This window comes from Equus quagga, chromosome 3, assembly GCF_021613505.1.
Source record: "Equus quagga isolate Etosha38 chromosome 3, UCLA_HA_Equagga_1.0, whole genome shotgun sequence".
NCBI lineage: Eukaryota > Metazoa > Chordata > Mammalia > Perissodactyla > Equidae > Equus > Equus quagga.
In genome coordinates this window covers 72,167,166-72,191,779 of record NC_060269.1, presented here as the reverse complement: position 1 = coordinate 72,191,779, position 24,614 = coordinate 72,167,166, and the positions used below count along the sequence as shown (strand labels likewise).

General features: G+C 35.7%; 1 protein-coding gene across 1 annotated transcript; it reads right to left on the bottom strand.

Moving 5' to 3' along the window:
* Positions 1 to 307: 307 nt before the first annotated feature.
* On the bottom strand, positions 308 to 3,130 carry LOC124236775 (olfactory receptor 2AJ1). Its single transcript, XM_046655741.1, has 3 exons — positions 2,233 to 3,130; positions 1,939 to 1,998; positions 308 to 399 (listed from the first exon to the last, which is right to left on the bottom strand). The coding sequence occupies exons 1-3, from the start codon at positions 3,128 to 3,130 to the stop codon at positions 308 to 310; spliced, it is 1,050 nt and encodes a 349-aa protein (XP_046511697.1).
* Positions 3,131 to 24,614: the final 21,484 nt, after the last annotated feature.

Here is a 24,614-nt window from a genome sequence, read left to right as displayed (position 1 = left end):
AGATCCAAGTGCTACTTGATGCATCACTTCCCTTCTCCATTGCAAGCTGATATCCAGTGGTCAAACCCTGCTGATTGCCTCCATGATCTTCATGAGATAGGGTGGAATGGGCCTGCAGATAAGAGACCCATGATAGTGGGGGAGAATACATGTCTACTTTGGGTTTTCTTTTTCCTACTGAGGAAATCATATGCCCAGAAGGGTCCTCTCAGTGTGATGCCATACCAGCCTGGGGGAAGGGACAAAGTGGTTGGAGTGTAGACTTTCATCCTACTCTTCTAATGTCATCTTTTTTCATCTCTGTGGTTCAGGGTGGTTCTTCATCTCCACCTTCATGTTCTGGAGTCCTCACAATATTGTCTTCTCTGTGGATAGTTGCAAGTTGGTCTTGTGGAATGTCTTAAGGTCAGGAATAACCTTTGTCACAATTTTTATGAATTCATGTCCACCCCTTGTTAGAATTCTTAAAAATGGTGAGTGAAGGTGATATAAGTTAGAGTTCATGGAGAAGATAAAAGTTCTTATTCTATCTTGCACTTACTGGTATATAAAATGTATCAGTACGCTCCTATCAAATTAGTAAATATGTTTTACTTTCATTTTCTGCAAAGATAGTATGTGCTATTCTTTAGCTTTGAATATATTTTTTAAATTTCTTGTAACCCATCTTATAACTACATCCTCAGATAGAAAACTTCATCATTGATGAAATGATTAAATGTCAGTTTTGAATGGGATACTCTTTTTGGAATCCAAACACCTAATTTTAAATGGAAAATTAAATCATATTGATGGTAGGCCTCACATTTAATTGCTGATGGAAATATTATAAGATATGAAATACAAGGATGTATACATATTCCCTTTCTCAAGAAATCCACCATGAGAAAGTTAGAGAATGATATCATCATGATATAGTTACAGACATACTCATAGTTACATTCTGTTCAAGGGGAAGGGCATCTAATCTTGTCATGGGTCACTAGAGAGAAGAGGAAAAGGGTGTGGAGTAAGCAGACATTAGGAAGCAACACTATGTATAATGAAAAAACTAAGTGTAGACCTTGGAGATGACTCAATTTAAGAGTTATGAAAATATCCTAGGCAAGCTAATAGGATAGAAACTCTCAACTCAACATTTTACATATTCAATCTTTATTCAAAGGAAAAAGTAGTAACTACAGTGGGCTAAATATATAGAAAGACGGTTACTAAGGTACAAAATTCATTTTATTAAAGAAAAATTTATCTCTGATCTTATATTTCCATTTCACTAAAATATAAAAGGAAGCAATGCAAACAAGAATGCAACAAAGTCAAAAGTTAATTAAAACTTGTTTCTTATGTTGACTCCCATGGGCGACCCCTCATCTCTGACTTTCTACCACTACTTACCTACACAACATGACAAGTGACATTTTTGTTCTGCATTCAGTATTCTTCATGGTAGATATCCTGATGAATACAGTATTCTCTCCATTATAAAATAATTATATTCATATTATTATAGCCACTTACATTGACATCCTAGATACCTGCCCAGCTCTTGGTCACGTTTAAGTATCATTTTACTACATTTCACAAAATTAGAGATAATTTTATGGAAATACATTTGTTGTATAACCTCTGTCTAGCTGTATTAAAAATAAAAACAATTCTTACAAATTTTTCGAATTTTGGTGGGAATAAGCTGGAAGACATTTGTCATCATTTACCTTGTATAAGAATCTTGGGTGATTGTAACTAGAATCTCAGAGGGAACAGCACATCCTCTGAGGTATGTATTTACAAAGCAATCACATGTGAAAACTTTATCAAAAGTTTGGAAATATCCACTTCTTTCCATACTTAGAGAGATGGAGACTTTAATTTTCTTCTCAGGAGAAACTAATGATGGATTTCTTCTGGGTATTGAATATAGAAATACATAAAACGCACAGATCAAGCATTTGTTTCTATTTTTATGCATAAAGTTATTTTTAAGCATATTTTTTAAAAGTTTTTTTTATTTTTTCCATTTTCTCCCCAAAGCCCCCAAGTACATAGTTGTGTATTCTCCATTGTGGGTCGTTCTAGTTGTGGCATGTGGGACACTGCTTCAGTGTGGTTTGATGAGCAGTGCTATGTCTGTGCCCAGGATTCCAGCTGACGAAACACTGGACCGCCTGCAGCGGATCACCTGAACTTAACCACTCAGCCACCAGGCCAGCCCCTTAAGCATATTTTTCATTGCCCCCAAAACATCTTTATTCCTAAAGCTGTAGATAATTGGGTTGAGTGTGGGAGTGACGATGGTATAGAATATGGCCAGGAATTTATCTTGGCCTGGAGTGTGGTATGACTTAGGTCTCATATATGTGAAAATAAATGGCCCGTAGTACATTATGACCACAATCACGTGGAAAAAGCATGCGGAAAACAGCTTTTTCTGTGCTTCAGATGATTTCATTTGGAGGACAGTAAGGAGAACTTGGACACAAGAAGCAAAGATTAGGGAAAAAGGGATGAGCAGAAAAATGATGCCACTTACATAAACTCCTCGTTCATAGTGTGTTGTGTCCACACAGGACAATTTCAACATTACAGGGACTTCACAGAAAAAGTGATCAATAGCTCTTGAGCCACAGAAAGGAAGATGGAGTGTGTAAGCTGTGTGAACTATGGAGTTGACAGTCCCGACAAGCCAGGACCCTGTAGCCATGAGACTGCTGACATAGTCATTCATAAGAATGGGATAGCGCAGTGGGTGACAGACGGCTACATAGCAATCATAGGACATTGCTGCCAGGAGAAGGTACTCACCACCCAAGAGGGTGATGGATAGAAATATCTGGGAGCCACAACCAGCAAAAGAAATAGTTCTGCTGCATAACATAAAGTTAGTGACCATTTTGGGAACAATATTGGAAATATGCAAGATATCCATATAAGAGAGATGGCTGAGCAGGAAATACATTGGAGTATGAAGTGGTGGGTCTCTGTGGATAAGGAGAATCATGACTGTATTTTGTGCTACAGTCATAATAAAAATAATCAATATAAAGGAAAAGAAAAGCAGATTTGTTTTGGAAGAAAAGAATAGTCCCATCAAAATGAAGTCGCTGCTGTAAGTCTGATTCTCAAGTCCCATCATAAATTTTCCCATTACCTAAAAAAATAAAAATATAAATAAATAAGAGCAAAGGAATAAAAAGTATAGGAAGCCTCAAGCTCATTTCCATATATCTGCATAATAAAAGAGAGCTAGTGATGCATAATTTGCCATGAAAGTCTAAGGACTCTCAACCAGCTTTCAAAGTGTGCATGTTCAAGAAGATGGGCATTTATTTGTTTGAATCAGGTGATAATAATCATAATATTGAGTGGGCACCAGCTCTATGTAGAGTCACAAACTCTTGATTCCATATTCTTTTCTCAAGTCCAGTCTTTTCCCAAATGTCACCTTCTCCAAGAGCTCTACCCCTGAATACACTGTTTATAATCACGACGCTCCCACTAACAACACCACTTTCCTGGCCCTCCTTACTGTGCTCATTTTATCTTTTGCAAAGCACTTTTAACCTTTCAGCATATTTAATAATAAAGTTATGAACTATGTTTTTTCTTTATTGTCATCTCACTCACCAGAATTTAATCTGATGATGGTGGATCTTTATTTTGTTCACTGCAAAAAACCAAATGCCTGGAACAGTGGCTGGCAATAATATTTGTGAAATGCAGGAATAAATAAATGGGCCATGGAACTTCATTTTCTCATGCAATATTTATTTGGATAAAACTTAAAGAAAATGGAATGTATTGTTTCTAAGTCTATTCAAAAAATAATAATAATGAAGCACTGTAAATCAATTTAACTTTATATTGATAACTTGAAACATCTCTTATATTTTAAATCTAAAAAAAGAAATATTTAATGCATTCAAAATCAATAGTCATAAGAATATTTTTGTCAGTTTTATTAACTTATGGAAATTAAACTATATTTTATTAATTCTTTCTGAGGAATCATATATGCTAACAATATCATTTTTACATGGATAGTGTTTACTTCAATATTTGCTTTATAATTATTTCTGCAAATTTGGTGTCTATGATCTATCCTTCAATACGAATAAAAGCCAAGAGTTTTTTGGATGTAAGATTCTTTCAAAGAAACTTTTACTGTGTAATTTAAGATTTTGTGTCTTTATATATATGCAAAGTATTGGGCCTGCCCAGTGGCATAGCAGTTAAGTTCATGCACTCTGCTTCAGCAGCCCAAGGTTTGCTACTTCGGATCCCAGGTGTGGACCTATGCACGCTTATCAAGCCATACTATGTCAGTTGCCCCACATATAAAGTAGAGGAAGGTGGGCACGGATGTTAGCTCAGGGCCAAGCTTCCTCAGAAAAAAAGGAAGAAAAGTATATATAGGCAAAGTGTTTACCACTTGAAAGAAGAAATCAATGATTTCAGTAAGTCATTTCAGTGCAAAAATTAACCTTTGTTCACTAATTATTTTCTACATGAACTTTTTTGAGCCTAAAATTGCCACTTTATTTTACAGCAACTTAGACTGTAGTTAAGAGAATGAAACTGAGTAACATTGTAATAAATCATGTAGGCCATTTCATATTAAGAAAATTTAATGTAAATAAAATAATAGTCCATAACTATGTTTTCTAGGCCTATCCCACCCCATTCAAGCAATAACCGCTTCTGAATAAAATATGTGTGCTAAGATGTACACCCCTATCAAAAAAGATTGCATTCATGGATAGGCTATGTGAGACCCTAAATTAATTTCACCAGGAATCCAGCTAGTTTGCACAAGTAGCCAAATTGTTTAGTTTTGTTTATTAAACTCCTTAGGACTTCATAGGTTTATTCCAATTAGTGAACCACACTCTTTTTAGCTGGTTATTATTCAAATGGTCCATTGATTTCACCCCTGCTTGAAATTGTTTTCTAGCTGTAGTCATATTCCAATCTTTTCTTCCCTAAAAAAAATAGTCCTAATGTATCAATTAGTCAATGATTGCAATGCACTCATGCATTAATTCTGACTTAACTAGATTGAAACATATTATTTTGCATCTGTCCCAGATATCTCTTTACACAAATAATGAATTCAGAATTTTTTGAAATTTAGATTTAACTAGAGGTGAACCATTTACTAATATTGGTAAGGGTACACATTAATAGATTAAACAATTACTGATATGCTCCTATGTTATGTCTTTATATTAAGTTTTGACTGTGACAAATAAAAGAGAAAAAACATCAAATCAATTCTTAATGAAAAATATTTACTTTGAAAAGTATTTGTATGAAAATCCCAGAGAACATTAAATCTGATATGCGTACTTATATTTTACACAAATTACAACACCATTTTTATCTTTTGAAGTTTTATAAAACATCTGAAATATAAGTTATCTACTTGATATAATATAAATTCTGTCATAAAAATTTTGAATATCAGACTTACTGGGTAGGTTAGCAGTTGATTGAAAGTAATTGTTTTTAATTGATAATTGACTCAAATGCAATGGAATTTCATGGGAGAGGCAGAGGTTAACTGAATTTTCCTAAATATACAGGAAATAATATCATGACTTATATAAAGGAGTTGATAAGGAATATGAGTATAATTGATGTGTGGGATAGATATTAACTAACCTAGAAATGAGTGTGCTATGAACACAATTATATTTAAAAAGTAGCAATATACATTAAAACTTTCCTAATGAGTTGAAAAGACATAAGCAAGAAAACAATGCAAATACAGTATTCAGAATACATTTCATTTTTTGTCCTATCTGTATACAAAACACTAATCAGACATGAAACTATATCTGAAATGAATTTCTATCAAGTAAGAAAGATAACAGGACCTGCTTCAGAGGTATTTTTTGAATATTACATAAGACACATTAAAGACACATGCACATAAACCCACATGCATACATGTACATGCACACACATAGAAAAGAGCCTAGCACATTGGAAGTACTCAGAAACAGTGATTATTATTGTTTTCTGATTATTATTATTGTTTCTATTTTTACTCTATTAGTATATCTGTTATTACTATACCACAATTTTTTTCAAGTTTTAAGTATGTGTTTAAACTATTCTATACTAGAGAGACAGAGAGATAGAAAGAGATAATGTGAGACAGAAAGAGACACAGAGAAAGAGAGAGCACAAGAAAGATCCAGGATATGACAGAATACAACTGAGTGAAGTGCATTTAATGTGGTGAATCAGAAATATAATTGTACTCGCTTTTTGGTAAAATAAAATAGGTGCATAAGGCTCTTTGGTGGAGTAAGCAGCTCAGCATGTTGAATAAGAATATGTGATTGGGCACATTACCAACATACACACACAGATGGGTGAGAGAGCAAAGCAATGCTCCTTATTCTGAAAGCAATTGGCTGAGCTGCACACAACTGCATTTTATGCTAGCCTTTTGATCTTTTCATTAACCCTGTTTTTCCCTTCTGACTTTTAAGGGCACTACATCATATCCAAAAAATTATTGCACAGTGGTCTTACTTCTAGCCTTTGTTGCTACCACTTCAATTTAAGATAATCCTGTAAATTGTGCCTCAGAGTGACATCAAATTCATCATTCCCAACACTGAACTACTCAAGTAAGTCCCCCAAAATAGTGAATGGTACCACCATGTACAATTGCCCAAGCCAGAAATCAGAAAACCTTCCTAACTCTCTTTATCTCTGCTTTTTACAATCCACAAATCACCATCTGATACCTGTTCTATCTATGTCAGTGCTTCTCTTTGGTATTCCCTCTATGGAGGTACATACCTTGTGTGGCTGTGGCAGCTCTAAAGCATCCCTTCTATCCTCCTCTTTCAAGTGAACAGACTTGTATGGGCTCAGCACCACTTATATGCTTTCATACACTTCTCAGTTCTCCTTGAAGCCAGTGTAATGTGGCCAACTGACAAAACCTTGAACAAAGAAAACAGAAGAGGAGTGGAACTGGAGACACCCCCTTCTTAATCTTTCAACCTGCTAGTTAACATCTGCAAATGAAGATGTGTGGTCCTGCATTCTTCCCTGCAAGAACTGGATAGGGAACAAACTCCAAGTAGTCTAGAGAAGGAAGCTGTGAGCCACAGGGTAATGTCTTATTCATCATGAAAATGTGGAGTCGTTAATGAGAAATAACTCACCAAAATTGTTAAAAAAGATGATCTAGAATGGGCAGAAGCAGGAAATTTCTCTGTGATAGGGGGAGAAACTGTCTTCAATTTCTCCAGAGTGACTGAGAGGTATGGAGTGATGCCTCAAGCCAGGTAGTCAGAGCAAATTATCTGAAGACTTACAGACAGAAGGGGCACAAATGGTTTTGGAGGAGCAAGGAGAAATATGGAGGGCAGTTACCACTTTGAAGTTGTGCAGATTATGGCTTCTCAGAGAGAAATGACCCACTCTTTGATAAGAAGACATGGGGAACCATGTCTCCAGGGGAAATCCAGAGATGGAAGTTAAGGTAACAGACAGTAATCTCTTGTGTAGAGGCAGGTGCGGGCACTGAGACAGGTCAGGTATTCTTCAGGGTGCAATGAAATAGTCCTGGTGTCAAGGAGAGAAGAGATAGTCTCTATCAACATTGACCAAACAAAGTGAGATTAAACTTTTATTGAGCAAAAGAAACTTCCTTCTCTGACTCCTTTTCCATCATTCCCTCTTTACATAGCATATTTTATTTCCACTCTTCAGGACCTGATAATGAACCATCTGTCAAAGATTTTGTTTATGACATTCCTCTGACACTAGATGGAAACTCCAGGGAATGCCACTTAGTGGACCTCACTTGCTGCAACGTCAGCTCTCCTGGGTATTTGCAGTCGATGGATGAAGCTAATTATTCTACAGACTGCACATTACAGAGAGGCAGATAAAAAAGATAGAATTACATATCTTAGAGATTCTCTTCTTTTCATTTTTGATAGATTTATGAGTCAATTAAATGATCACCAAAAAAAACTGCATATGTAAAAGAATGTAGCAAAAGTCATTCCAATAATTTTCTTGTTTTCTATGACAGCTAAGCCTTATGAAGCATTTTTACATATCAGGAGAGATTTTAAGTGTCTTGCTTTTATTAGCATCTTACAGTAACTATTTTCTTTAATCATCAAAGGCCTGTCTGGTTCTCACAGAGATTAGGAAACATTCCCAAGGTTATCTGGCTTTACCAAAGCTTCAGGCCCTAAGGTTGTGATCTTAGAACTCATGGTCTAAAGTAAACATCATTTTCCTCATTAATTTTTATCTATTTCCCCAACATCCACAGTCCATTCGGTAACATTCTGTTCTTTAGGAAGGGAAAGGATGGCTATGTGTATCCTTCTTGTGTGCATTGTGGGAAAGAGGAGTGCCCAATCCTACCATTAAAACTGACCTGAACTCTACTTGAATGTTTTACTTGGTTGTTTTAAAGTTAAACATTGTAGAAGTACACTCCCTCTTTGTCAAAAGTATTTGACATTTGCCAAAACGTTGTGGTCTGCCCTCCCTCACATCTCTAACATGCTGTCCACACCCCTAGAAACTGTATGAAACCTCTAAGGACGGCCCTCAGTATCACTTTCCTGAAGGACCTCAAAATCCTTCTAATTCATTTCTTTGGCTTGAGCTCTTCTTGCTTTCCATTATTTCCATCGCTCATTGTTCAAGTTTCATAGAACTTTAAACCTGTCTAAAATCAATAGGTAATTTAGTAACTGTAAGATGTTGGACAAATTTCTTAAATTAATTTTTGCAGCCACTCTATACATTTTAAGTGTACTGTCAGTACAGTGGTATTAAATATTTTCACATTATTGTGCAATCATCAGCAATATTAATGACCACAACTCTTTCTGTCCTTTCAATCTGAAGCTCTGTACCCATTAAACAATAACTCCACACTCTTCCTCCCCTCAGCCCCTGGAAACCACCATTCTTCCTTCTGTCTCTGTCATTTGAGTACTCTAAGAAACTCAGATAAATGGACCAACTTATTTCACACAACCTATTTCACTTGACATAATTTCAACATTTCCTCAATGTTCGTCCATGCTGTAACACGTCTCAGAATTTTCCTTCCATTTTAATGCTAATATTCCTTTGTATGCATATACTAATTTTTACTTATTAATTCATTCCATTTATGGACATTTTCATTGCTTCTACTACAGTTGTATACTTAAGTATCAATTTACTTGGATTTTATTTTTGGTGAGGAAGATTGTGCCAATCGTCCTCTATTTTGTATGTGGTCTGCCAAAACAGCATGACCACTAAGCAGCAGAGATTACATCTTACCTGTTGTACGTCCCTGTGATGGTTAATTTTATATCTCAATTATAGTACCTGGTTATTGTTTATTCAGGTTTAGTTCTGTTGTTTTTTTTTTTACCAATTTTATTGAGATATAACTGACATTATAATACTGGGTAAGTTTAAGGTGTATAATTTAATACATGTATATATTTCCAAATGCTTACCACAATAAAGTTAGTTAACATATACTTGACCTCACATAATTAACATTTTGTCATTGTTGTTATGGTGCAACTTTCAAATATATAACAGAGTAATTTTAGCTATAGTCGTTATGCTGTACATTAGATAGAGGAAATATATTTCAATTAGCTAATCTTCAGGGCTGCTACGGTTGTTTGATAATGATATCTGTGAAAAGCAAAAAGCAAAATTTTTAAAAATAGAATGTAACTGTGCAGTTTTGGTATTGTTTATGTATATATTTTTTAAAAATTTCCCTAAGAGTTTAGGAGCTTACAACAAAATAATTGGCTCACTTATTTTTTTTTCTTTTCAAGGAGTTCATTGATAAAGGTTATTGTATATTTCCTCCAATTTGTAATGAATATACCATTCTTACAGGGAAAAGCGGAATGAACAATTGTGTCCGTAATGATGAAGACCAAAGAGAAAAATAACAATAAGTATGCTTTTCAAATATCCAAGTAATGTGACCACAACTATTTGAGATTTAAAACTTAATTGAACACATAGCATAAATTTTCCTTGAAAATTAATCTATATTAACATAGACCAAAACTAGATAGTAAATCAATTATATTAGAATGTTAATCTTTGCATCACTTCATGAAACTAAATAATCTACATTATCATTTTAGCAAATGGAGAAAGTTCAACTCAAGAAAAAATTATTTTTCTTTTAAATAATCTTTATTTCATAGAACCACATTAAATTTAGAGAAAAATTGAGAAAAGAGTACAAAGAATTCCCGCATACACTTCACCCAGTTTTCTTTATTATTACTATCTTAAATTTGTTGGTAGGTTTGATACAATTGATAAACCAATGTTAGTATATTCTTATTAGCAAAAGTCCATCCTTTATTCTGATCTCCTTAGTTGTTAATACATGTCCTTTTGCTGCTCAAGGATCCCATTTATGGTCCTTCATTATTTTTGGTTGTAGCGTCTCCTTAGTCTCCTTTGTCTATGACTATTGCTCAGATTTCTCTGGTTTTTATGGTTTTGATGTCGTTGAGTCTTTGTAAGATATTTTGTGATGTGCTCTTTTATTACAATTTGTCTGATGTTTTTTCTCATTATTAGACTGTTTTTTGGGGAGGAAGGTCATATGGAAAGTGTCATTCTCTACACATAGTTTCAAGGGTATCAACACGATTTACCACTGTTGATTTTGACCTTGAGCATAAGATGAAGCAGCATCTTGTCAGATTTCCCCACTGTAAAGTTCCACTTTTTTTTCCCTCTTTTTCCATACTGTGTTGTTTGGGATGTGATCACTACTTACAGGCCAAGTTTAAGGAATGAGGATTTATACTTCTCCTGATTGAGTGTGAAGTATACAAATATTATTTGTGATTCTTCAGCATGAGAATTTTTTCCTTCTCCCTCCCATTTATTTTCTTATTAAATCATATATAGATATATATGGTAGAACTCACAGCTATTTATTTTATACTTTGGATTATGTTCCAATTCTATTTTTTTTGTTCTAACCTTGACGATTGGGAAATCTTTTTAGTTGACCACTGTGTCCCTTTGACATGTCACCAAATGATATTTTTTGAACAATTTCTTAATCTCTGAAATTACAAGGTCCTCCAAGTTTACCTGAACATTTCAAGACCCAATCATAGAATCAGCTATTTCTTCTAGGATCTCTGGTTTCTTTAATTAAACCATGGTGGTAGAAACCAAGATCCAGGCATTGGGTATGCTTGTTGACACTGTGGGGTGTCATGGCTTCTCAACAGACAGAGGGAAGGAAATAAATATTTTCACACTAACAGGGGTTTGTAAACTCATCTACAAATGCTTTCATATGTAACAATGTGTACATATATTCTGCTAAAAGAGTTTGTAAGGAGAGGTGGGCAGAGCAAAATGGCAGGGTGAGCTGACCCGGGATTCTCTCCACTCCAAAATACAACAAAAGATTGGAAGAACTGAATTTCAGAGAATAAACATAATGCCAGCTCGTTAGAGACCTACAATACCAAGGCGGAGATCATAAACCTTGCAGACGGCCTCGGAGGCACTGGAACAGTAGGAGAGAACATCGCTCCCTCCCCTAGAGTCTGCGATCACTGCGGCGTGGGTCGGGAAGGAGCGGGGGAGGGGCTGTGTGACCGGGGGATCATCCAGGACTCCTGTCACTGATTCAGTGGAGACCCGCTGACAGGGGGGAAAGCTTCCGACCTTGGGGACCCTATAAATCAAGGGCTTTGGGAGACCAGAGAACAGAACTGATCTGAACCCAGACCAGCGCGTGTAACAGCCCCTCCCGCCCAACAAAGCCAGTGGGCGCAGCCATCTTGCCCCAAGGTGGAGAGCTAACATGCCGCTCTCGACCCCCATCTAGTGGTGACAGACTGTAACTGCAACTGAATTCTACCACCATGAGAAAAAACCACTCCTCTACCATCCAGCAGTTTATAAAAGCCCCAGACCAGAAGGAAAACAATAAAAACACAGAATTAAGTCCTGAGGACTTGGAATTAGGTAAACTAAGTGATAATGAATTCAGAGCAACCATAATCACAAAACTCAATGAGGTAGAGAGAAAGATAGAGAAACAAGCCGAGTTCTGGAGTTACTTCACAAAAGAGATTGAAATCATAAAGAAGAATAAAACAGAATTACTTGAGACGAAAAACACAATAGACCAGATAAAACAGAATACGGATTCCCTGAATGCCTGTGTACACAACATAGAGGAGAAAATCAGCATAATCGAGGACAGAAAGGCTGAATGGCGCCAGATAGAGGAAGAAAGAGAACTAAGAATTTAAAAAAATGAGCAAAATCTCCGAGAGATAATGGATTCAATGAGGAGTAAGAACATAAGGATCATAGGAATTCCCGAGAATATGGAAAAGGAAAATGGAGCAGAAAGTGTGCTTAAAGAAATTATTGAAGAGAACTTCCCAAATCTAGGGGTCAACGGAGAAATGTGTGTAGAGGAGGGTTTTAGATCTCCTAGATTTGTCAATGTAAAAAGACCCACCGCAAGGCACATAATAGTAAAGTTGGCAAATAGGAATGATAAGGAAACAATACTCAGGGAAGTAAGAAAAAAAAGAGAATAACCTATAAAGGAGCCCCTATCAGACTGTCAGCGGATTTCTCTACAGAAACCCTACAAGCTAGGAGAGAATGGAGTGATATATTCAAAGCTTTAAAGGATAAAATCCTTCAGCCAAGAATACTCTATCCAGCAATAATTTCCTTCAGATATGAGGGAGAAATTAAATCTTTTCCAGACAAACAAAAGTTAAGGGAATTTGTAACTAAAAGCCCTCCATTACAAGAAATCCTCAAGAAGGCTCTCATACTTGAAAAAAGAAAAAAGGGAGAAAGGGGACACAAGCCACAGACTAGGGAGACCGATGGATAGAACCAGAACAGGATAGCAAATATTCAACTATAGCATTAGGGTAAAAATAAGGAAAGTACCAAAACAAGGGCGATCTTAGCACTCTAACTACAAATTAATAAGATGTGTTGGAATAAAAAATGAAAATAATTATTTAGGAGGGGAAGAGCAAAGGGTCTAAATCAGTATTGGTCGAGTAAGTAAGAGACCACCAGAGAATAGACTATATTATACACGAGGTTCTAAATACAAACTTCAAGGTAGACACTAAAATAAAGTACAGAACAGAGTCACAAATCATAGATAAGGAAAAGTCTAAGAAACCCAGCATAAGAAATTGCAGTATTACATGGGTAGTCTAAAGCACACAGGAAAAGAAACACAGGAAAACAAGATAATGAGCGACTGATTGACAGCATTAAGTCCACATGCATCAATAATCGCCCTCAATGTGAACGGATTGAACTCTCCAATAAAAAGACACAGAGTGGCAAAATGGATTAAAGAACAAGATCCAACAATTTGTTGCCTCCAGGAAACACACCTCAGCCCCAAGGACAAACACAGACTCAGGGTGAAGGGGTGGAGGACAATACTTCAAGCAAATAGCAAGGAAAAAAAGGCAGGTGTTGCAATTCTCATATCAGACCAAGTGGATTTCAAAATAAGACAGGTAAAGAGAGACACAGAGGGACAATATATAATGATCAAAGGGACACTTCATCAAGAAGAAATAACGCATATAAATATCTATGCACCCAACACAGGAGCACCAAGATTCATAAAGCAACTATTAACAGACCTAAAGGAAGATGTTAAAAACAACACAATAATAGTAGGGGACCTCAACACCCCACTCACATCAATGGACAGATCATCCAGACAGAAAATCAACAAGGAAATAGTGGAGCTGAATGAAAAACTAAAACAATTGGACTTAATAGACATATATAGATCACTCCACCCTGAAGGAGCTGAATACACATTCTTCCCAAGTGCACATGGAACATTCTCTAGGATAGACCATATGTTGGGAAACAAGGCAAGCCTCTACAAATTTAAAAAAATTGAAATAATAACAAGCATCTTCTCAGATCATAGTGCTATAAGGCTAGAAATTAATTACAAGACAAAAGCTGAGAAAGCCACAAAGATGTGGAGACTAAACAACAGACTACTGAACACGCAATGGATCATTGAAGAAATTAAAGAAGAACTAAAAAAATACCTGGAAACAAATGAAAATCATAGCATGCCATACCAACTCATATGGGATACAGCAAAAGCTGTATTAAGAGGAAAATTCATCGCAATACAGGCAAACCTTAACAAACAAGAAAAATCCCAAATAAGCAACCTTAAAGCAAACCTAACCAAGCTAGAGAAAAAAGAACAAATGAAGCCCAAAGTCAGCAGAAGGAGAGAAATAATAAGAATCAAAGCAGAAATAAACACTATTGAAACGAAAAACGCAGTAGAAAGGATCGATGAGACAAAGAGATGGTTTTTTGAGAAGATAAATAAAATTGACAAACCACTAGCCAGACTTACAAAGAAAAAAAGGGAGAAAGCTCAAATAAACAAAATCAGAAATGAGCGAGGAGAAACAACAACAGACTCTGCAGAAATATGACAGATTATAAGAGAATACTACAAAGAACTATATGCCAACAGAATGGATAACCTAGAGGAAATGGATAAATTCTTGGACTCCTACAATCTCCCAAAGCTCATTCAAGAAGAGGCAGACAATTTGAAAAGACCAATCACAAGGAAAGAGATTGAAACAGCAATCAAAAACATCCCAAAGAATAAAACCCCAGGACCAGATGGCTTTCCTGGGGAATTCTACCAAACTTTCAGAGAGGATTTAATACCTATCCTTTTCAAGCTATTCCAGAAAATTAGGGAAGGTGGAACACTTTCTAACACATTCTATGACGCCAACATCACGCTGATACCAAAGCCTGACAAGGACACCACGAAAAAAGAGAACTACAGGCCAATATCACTGATGAACATAGATGCAAAAATTCTCAACAAAATTTTGGCAACCAGAATTCAGCAATTCATCAAAAGAATCATACATCAGGATCAGGTGGGATTCATACCAGGGACACAGGGATGGTTCAACATCCACAAATCAATCAACGTGATAAACCACATCAACAAACTGAGGAATAAAAACCACATGATCATCTCAATAGATGCAGAGAAGGCATTTGACAAGATCCAACAGCCATTTATGATAAAAACTCTGAACAAAATGGGCATAGAAGGAAACTACCTCAACGTAATAAAGGCCATATATGACAAACCCATAGCCAACATCGTACTCGATGGGCAAAAACTGAACCCCATCCCCCTGAAAACAGGAACGAGAAAAGGATGCCCCCTATCACCACTCTTATTTAACATAGTACTGGAGGTCCTGGCAAGAGCAATCAGGCAAGAAAAAGGAATAAACGGAATCCAAATAGGGAGGGAAGAAGTGAAACTCTTGCTGTTTGCAGATGACATGATCTTATATATAGAAAACCCCAAAGAATCCATTGGAAAACTATTACAAGTAATCAAGAACTACAGCAAAGTTGCAGGGTATAAAATCAATTTGCATAAATCAGTAGCATTTCTATACTCCAGTAATGAACCAACAGAAAAAGAACTCAAGAATACAATACCATTCACAATCACAACAAAAAGAATAAAATATCTTGGGGTAAATTTAATTAAGGAAGTGAAGGACCTATATAATGAAAATTACAAGGCCTTTCTGAGAGAATTGGATGACGACATAAGGAGAAGGAAAGACATTCCATGTACATGGATTGGAAGAATAAACATAGTTAAAATGTCCATTCTACCTAAAGCAATCTACAGATTCAATGCCATCCCATGCAGGATCCCAATGACATTCTTTACAGAATTAGAACAAAGAATCCTAAAATTCATATGGGGCAACAAAAGACCCTGAATTGCTAAAGCAATCCTGATAAAAAAGAACAAAACGGGAGGCATCACAATCCCTGACTTCAAAACATACTACAAAGCTACAGTAATCAAAACAGCATGGTACTGGTACAAAAACAAGTGCACAGATCAATGGAACTGAATCAAAAGCCCAAAAAGAAAACCACACATCTATGGACAGCTTATCTTTGACAAAGGAGCTGAGGGCATACAATGGAGAAAAGAAAGTCTTTTCAACAAATGGTGCTGGGAAAACTGGAAAGCCACATGTGAAAGAATGAAAATTGACCATTCTTTTTCACCATTCACCAAAATAAACTCAAAATGGATTAAAGACCTAAAGGTGAGACCTGAAACCATAAGGCTTCTGGAAGAAAACGTAGGCAGTACACTCTTTGACATCAGTATTAAAAGGATCTTTTTGGACACCATGCCTTCTCAGAGAAGGGAAACAATAGAAAGAATAAACAAATGGGACTTCATCAGACTAAAGAGCTTCTTCAAGGCAAATGAAAACAGGATTGAAACAAAAAAACAACCCACTAACTGGGAAAAAATATTTGCATGTCATATATCTGACAAAGGCTTAATATCCTTAATATATAAAGAACTCTCGCAACTCAACCAAAAAACATCAAACAACCCAATCAAAAAATGGGCTGGAGGCATGAACAGCCATTTCTCCAAAGAAGATATACTGATGGCCAATAGGCACATGAAAAGATGCTCATCATCGCTGATCATCAAGGAAATGCAAATCAAAACTACACTAAGATATCACCTTACACCCGTTAGAATGACAAAAATATCTAAAACTAATAGCAACAAATGTTGGAGAGGTTGCGGAGAAAAAGGAACCCTCATACACTGCTGGTGGGAATGCAAACTGGTGCAACCACTGTGGAAAACAGCATGGAGATTCCTCAAAAAACTAAAAATAGAACTACCATACGATCCAGCCATCCCACTACTGGGTATTTATCCAAAGAGCCTGAAGTCAGCAATCCCAAAAGTCCTGTGCACCCCCATGTTTATTGCAGCACTGTTTACAATAGCCAAGACGCGGAAGCAACCTAAGTGCCCATCAACAGACGAATGGATAAAGAAGATGTGGTACATATATACAATGGAATACTACTCAGCTGCAAAACAGAACAAAATCATTCCATTTGCAATAACATGGATGGACCTTGAGAGAATTATGTTAAGTGAAATAAGCCAGCGAGAGAAAGATAATCTGTGTATGACTCCACTCATATGAGGAATTTAAAACTATGGACCAAGAACAGTTTAGTGGATACCAGGGGAAAGGTGGGGTGGGGGGTGGGCACAAAGGGTGAAGTGGTGCACCTACAACATGACTGACAAACATTAATGTACAATTGAAATTTCACAAGATTGTAACCTATCAATAACTCAATAAAAAATGTTAAAAAAAGAGTTTGTAAGGATTATATTACTATCCAGCTCTAATTTGTTACCACATGGATCATTCTAGCCTATTCCCCTTGCTTATCTGTAAAATTCCAGAGTAACATTAGGAAACATAGCTCCAACATCTGCCATCCCTTCACTCTAATGTTCACTTCCAGTATTGATGTGGAGCAGGACCAGAATTGTTAACCTGTAACTGTAGGTCACAACTTTATCACTAGAGTAGAGTATATATGTGCAGTTCCTTTTGCCTTTAACCTTACGGATTCCACTCATTTCCAGTTACTTGGCTCAGCACCTTACCCTCCATGACATTCAGGAAAGTTATTTCATAAATTTGTCATTCGATTAGATTCTCTTGTCACAGGTTACATTTCTTCTTGTATATACTGACATCTTTAACATTTAAAATTCGCATGCACTAAGGTTCACTCTGATCTTTAAAGTTCTGTGGGTTTTTGATAAGTGCATAGTGTCTTGTAGCCACCATTTCAATGAGAGAAGATTTACCACCTTAAACATTCTCTCATTCTTCACATAATCAACCCATTCCTCCTCCCACCTCCCCCGGGGCAATCTCTGATCTTTCCAAGTTCTCTATGGATTTCTCTTTTCAAGGATGTCATAAAATCGAATGATACAAGATGTAACCTTCTCAGATTGCATTATTTCACTTCACAATATGCATTTAAGATTTATTCATATCTTTAGAGATAATCTTTTCTTTTCCTGTGTGAGTTTTAGGAAGACTGTCAGGATTTTGTCCATTTCTTCTCTTATTCAATTTGTAGGCCTCAAAGCACTTCGTAGTGTGCCTTTATTACCCTTTTAATCTCCATGGAGTCTGAAGTAGTGGTCCCTTTTAATTTTTCCTACTGGTAATATGTGACTTCTCAACTTTTTCCTTCTTGGTTAGCAAGCTAAAGATTTATATTTTTTATAGATCTTTTCCGAAAACTAGTTTTGATTTTGTGGATTATTTTCAATTTCTTTTACCTATTCAATGTTATTGATTCTCCTCTATTATTTATTTATTTTCTTCTCCTTGTTTTACACTTATTGTTTTCAATATATAATACATTATTAACTACAATCACCGTGCTATACATTAGATACACAGAGATTATTTATCTTTTCAATGTAAATTTGAATTATTTCATGAACATCTCCCTATTTCCGCAACTTTCAGCCAATGGTAACCACCACTCTACCCTCAGTTTCCATGCATTTGGCTTTTTTATATACTACATATAAGTGATATCATACATTACTTGTCTCACTTATTTTACTTTGCATAATACTCAAAGTTAATCTATATTTATATATCACATTTTTCTCATCAGTTGATCTGTTACAAATACACTTAGATTGCAGCCATATCTTGCAATTGGGAATAATACTGTAATGAAGATGGGTGTGCAGATGTCCCTTTGAGATCCTGTTTTCATTTCCTTTAGATATTTACCCAAAGGTCGGATTTCTCGATCACATGGTAGTTCTAGTTTTAATTTTTGAGGAAGTTCCATATTTTTTTCCATAGTGGCTGTACCAATTTACATTTCCATTGGCAGTTCACAAAATTTTCTTTTCTCCGTATCTTCACCAATACTTCTCCCTTGTCTTTTTGATGACAGCCATTCTAACAAGCGTGGGGTGATATCTCATTGTGTTCTTGATTTGATTTTCCCTAAGGATCAGTGATGTCAGAACCTTCTTAGATAACTTTGGCAATTTGTCTATCTTCTTTAGAAAAATGACTCCTCAGTTACTCTGTCCATTTTTAATGGAATTTTTTTACTATTGAATTTTACGAGTTCTTTGTATGTTTTGATATTGATTTGCAAAGTATTTTATTCCTTTCTATTGGTGTTCTTTTAATTTTGATTATTTCTTTTGCTGTGCAGAAGCTTTTTAGTTTGCTGTACTCTCTCATTCATTTGTCCTTTATTGCTTGTGATTTTGGTGTCACATACAAAAAAATTCATTGACAGCACCAATATAAAGGAATATCTTCCATAGGTTTTCATCCAGTAGTTTTATGGTATCAGGTTTTATTTTAACTCTTTAATCCATTTTAAGTTAATTTTTATAAAGGGTATAAGATAAGGATCCAATTTTATTCTTATGTATGTGGTTATCCAGTTCTCCCAACACCTTTATTTAGAAAGACTATCCTTTCCCAATTGCATATTCTTGGCTCCATTGTCAAATGTTAGTTGATTGCATGTGCTGGTGTTTACCTTTGCACTCTCCAATCTGCTCCATTGGTCTAAGTGTATATTTTTATTCTAGTCCTATACTGGATGTTGGAGAATTGTTTGAAAACATAAAGTGTGATGCCTCCTGTTTTGTTCTTTATTTCTTGGGATTGCTTTAGCTATTCAGGATAATTTTTGTTGTTCCATACAAATTTTGTTTGTTTTTATATTTCAGTAAAATTAACAACAGAATTTTGATAGAAATTGCATTGAATTTAGAGGGTCTTTGGGTAGTATGGACTTTAACAATATTCATTCTTCTAATCCACATACAGGGGATATTTTTCCGTGTGATATTACTTTCTCAATTTCTTTCACAAAGTATTGTTTTCAGTGTAGGGACAATATCTCCTTTTTAAATTTATTTAGAAATATTTTATGTTTTGATGCTATTGTGAATCAAATTGTTTCCTCTATTTTTCAGATGTTTAATTGTGTACAGATACACAATTGATTTTTGTATACTGATTTTATACCCTGCGATTTTACTGAATTTGTTGATTATTTCCTATGATTTTTTTGTTGAGTCTTTAGGGTTTTCTACATAACACCACAACATCTGAAAATTACAACAACTTTACTTCTTCCTTTCCAAACTGAACGCCTTTAATTTTTTTGTCTAGCCTAGATGCTCCGGTTAGCACCTCAGTGCTATGTTGAATAAGAGCAGAGAGAGTGGGATTGCTTGTTTTGTTCCTGATTTTAGAGGAAAAGCTTTGAAGTTTTCACAATGGAGTACAAAGTTATCTGTGAATTTGTTGAATATGGCCTTTATTATGTTGAGGTGCTTTTCTTCTATACCAACATTATTGAGAGTTTTTATCATGCGAGGATGTGGTATATTTTTAAATGCTTTACTTCCATCTTTTGAGATGATTATATGATTTTTATCTTTCACTCTATGAATATGAAGTATCACATGTATTGATTTGCATATGTTGAGCAATCCTTGATTCTCACCTATAAATCCCACTTGATCGTAATGTAGGATCCATTTAATGTGCCGTTGAATTTAGTCTGCCAATATTTTGTTGAAAATGTTTACATCTATTATTCATCAGGGATAGTGGTCTGTAATTTTATTCTCCTGTAGTGTCCTTATCTGAATTTAGTGTCAAGGTAATGCTGGCCTGGTAACATGATTTTGGGAGTGTTCCCTCCTCTTCACAATTGTGAAAGTTTTTGAGAAGCATTGGTGTTAACATTTAAATGTTTGGTAGAATTCACCAGTGAAACCATCTGGTCGTGGGATTTTATGTTTTGGAAGGTTTTTGATTACTGATTAAATCTCCATAAGTATTGGTTTGCTCAGATTTTCTGCTTTTTCATGATTCAGTTTTTGTAGATTGCATATTTCTAGGAATTTATCTATTTTGTCCAAGCTATCTGATTTTTTGACATATAAATGCCACAGTACTCTTTTATGATTCTTTGTACTTCTGTTGTATCAGTTCTATTATCTCCCCTTTTTTCTGATTTTATTATTTACATCTTCTCTCTTACTCTCTGATTTTCTCTAGCTAAAGGTTTGTCAATTTAGTTTACTTTTTCAAAAAAAAGTTCATAGTTTCATTGATCCTCTCTATTGTCTGTCTAGCTTCTTTTTAATTTATTTCCTCTCAATCTTTATGTTTTTCTTTCTGCTTCTAACTTTGCACCTTCCCTTTCTTTTATTCTTTCAGCTTCTTTAAGGTTTAAATTTACATTGTATTTTGAATCTTTCTTTTTTCTTAACGTACGCATTTACTGCTATAAAATTCCCTCTTGTTATTTTTGGCTACATCTTATAAGTTATTGTATTTTATGTTTCCATTTTTATCTGTATGAAGATTTTTAAAATTTCTCTATTATTTCCTTTTTGATTCATTTCTTGTTCAGAAATATGTTATTTTCCACATATTTGTGGATTTCAAGGTTTCTTCTTGCAATTCATTTCTAATGTTACACAGTTTTTGTAGGAAAAGATTCTTGATCTGATTTCAACCTTTTTTGATATGACAAGAATTCTTTTGTGGCCTAATATATGATCTACTCTGAAGAATTTTGCATGTGTACTTGAGAGGATTATGTATTCTGCTGATTTCTGGTGGAATGATCTGTAAATATCCATTAGATCCACCTTGTAAGATGTATAGTTGAAGTCCAATGTTTATCTTACTGATTTTTTATTTTTTTCCTGGATGATCTCTCTATTGTTGAAAGTGGAGCTTGAATTCCCTTACAATTATTATATGAGTGTGTGTGTATTCCTTAAGATCTGTTAACATCTGCTTTATCTATATTTATGTGCCCCAGTGTTGGGTGTATGAGTTCACATTTTATCTCCTCTCTCGAGAAAGGAATCATACTTTAAAAATTTTTTTATAAAGCTTTCTTAGATTTGTAAAGAATCTAAGTTGACTTAATAGGAAACTATATAGTTCACAAGTATATATATATAAACCTTCAAATAACAGTTTATCATTTCATTTGCAGTACAGATTACCTGTAACACATTATTCCCAATTCCTCTTTCTTACCTTTTCTGTTTGTCTAAGAAAGTTTTAATTCTTTCCCTAGTTTTCAGAGATAAAGAACTTGGTGTAGAAATCTAGTTTTTCTTTTTTAATTTTGTCACTTTATTTCACTTCCCTCTTTTCTGACTTGCATCGTTTCAGACAAATAAGTCTGCTATAATTTTGATCCCTGTTCTTCTAATGATAAGTTATTTTTTCATCTGACTTGTTTCAAAATTTTTCTTTTGTATTTGGTTCTATATCATTTGGATATGATATGCAGAGATGACTTTTTGGTTAATTATACTTCTTTCTGCTCTCTGAGCTTCCTGGGTCTGTGGTATAGAGTTTCTTATTAATTTTGAAAGATATGGGCCACTTGTTTTCAAGGATTTCTTCTACTGTAATCTCTCATTTTTCTCCAGGTATTGCAATTATGCATATGCTTTATCTTTTGTCACCATCCCACAGTTCTTGTTTTTTTCTTGTGTTTTTAAAATTTTGTTCGTTTTTGCTTTAATGACTCTTTTTTAAATTTTTTCCTTTTTCTCCCCAAAGACCCCTAGCACATGGTTGTATATTCTCTCATTATGGGTCCTTCCAGCTATGGCATGGGTGACGCCACCTCAGCGTGGTTTGCAGTGCCATGTCAGTTCCCAGGATCCGAACCAGGAAAACACTGGGCAGCCTGCAGCAGAGTGTGCGAACTTAACCACTCGGCCACGGGGCCAGCCCCCACTTTTTCTTTATATTTTGGAAAAAATTTTGACATATCTTAAACCTCATTTATTTTTTTCTCAACCATGTTATGTCTTCTGATGTGCCCCCTCAAAGGCTCTCTTTATTTCTATTATATTTTGTCTTGAAGATTGGCACCTGAGCTAACATCTGTTGCCAAACTTCTGTTTTTCTTTCTCCACAAAGCCGTCTAGTACATAGTTGTATATCCTAGTTGTAGGTCCTCCTGGCTGTGCTAGATGGGATGCTGCCTCACCATGGCTTGATGTGTGGTGTCATGTCCACGCTTGGGATCCAAACCGGTGAAGCCCCAGGCCACCAAAGTGAAGCTCGCAAACTTAAGCACTTGGCCATGGGGCCGGCCTCTCTATTACAATATTTTTAATTTGAAACTATATTTTCAGATTTTGTATTTCATGTTGATTCTTTCTTGACATTTCTATCTCTTTGCTTACATTAATCACATGTTCCTGCATTTCATATGGTTTCTCTACTGGAGATATTAATCACAGATATTCTACATTCCTTATGTGATAATTCCAAAATCTTTTCATATCTGAATCTACTTTTAATGCTTGCTTTTTCTCTTCAGAATATGCATTTTCTTTCCTTTTGGCATGTTTTCTAACTTTTTATGAAAGCCAGACATGATATATTGGATAGTAGGATATGAGTTTAAAGGGCTTCATTGTGAGGTTTTATGGTAATGCATTCAGGATTTGAACTCTGTTTAAAGTTTCCTGTAGCTTACATAGCCAAGCACTTCACATTGCCCTGGTACCCAGGTTTTTGTCTTCCCAAGTCTTTGGTATTCCGCAAGAACTCCCCTTAGATATAGTCCACATCGTGTAAGTGTTTCACCTGTAACCCACTGTTATTATACTAAAGCCCTGTTGATGTTGTGGCAAAGCATGTATGTGGAATTGCCTCCCACAATCTTGTGAGTATATTTCAGTCTTTTACAGGGCCTGTGTCCTTGAGATGTGGCCTTCACAGATGTTTCACAGCTCTCCTCTTCCTCAGGTGAGAGAGGAAGACCAGGGTAGCTGGAGCTGGGAAAACCCTTCCCTGAGCTCAGTCAAAGCTCCGGTAAGTGCTGTCCTCTGCAGCAGTGGCCTTGTTGTGGAGAAGGCTCTGAGTTTGTTCTCAGTGGTCATCCTTCCCCTGCACAGCCAGGAGGGAACATTCATCTCTTTATCATGCAAACCTGGTGTGAATCCCAGTCCCATGTCCCTGTGAAGTGTGGCTGCCCCACCACCCACACTCCTGTCACGCGAAGACTGTGGTCTCCAGAAGTTTTCCACTTCAAAGCTGGTAACAATTAATCCTCACTAATTTGCCAAAATATTTTTGTTCTTCCCAATTACGGCTCCAGGAATTTCTGCCCCAGGTGAACAGGTCTCAGATCTGATATTCTCGATTTGACTTTCTCTTCAGACACAGGCTTAGAGTGTGACCTGAGACCTCAATCCTCTGATGGTTGAAAGCAAAGTCAATAATTTTTATTGTGTTCCATACTGTTCCTCTAGTAAGCATAAGCATGATCACTTCTAAGCTCTTTCCATGTAGGAGCTAATAAGAGAAGTTCCTTTCAATTTTTAATGTTGTTTTCAAATACTTTAGTTTTCAACAACTAGCTAATAGTATTATCAGTGTTTTTAAGTTAAAATTCACTAACCTTTTTCATTACAGGCCACTTAACATGCAGTGTTCCCTGCAGTGGATATTGCACATACATGTGAGATATTTGTAGTGATTTCTTCAGGGTTATGTGGGACAGTGAGGTAATCGGTGCCCTGTTTACCGAGGGGACCA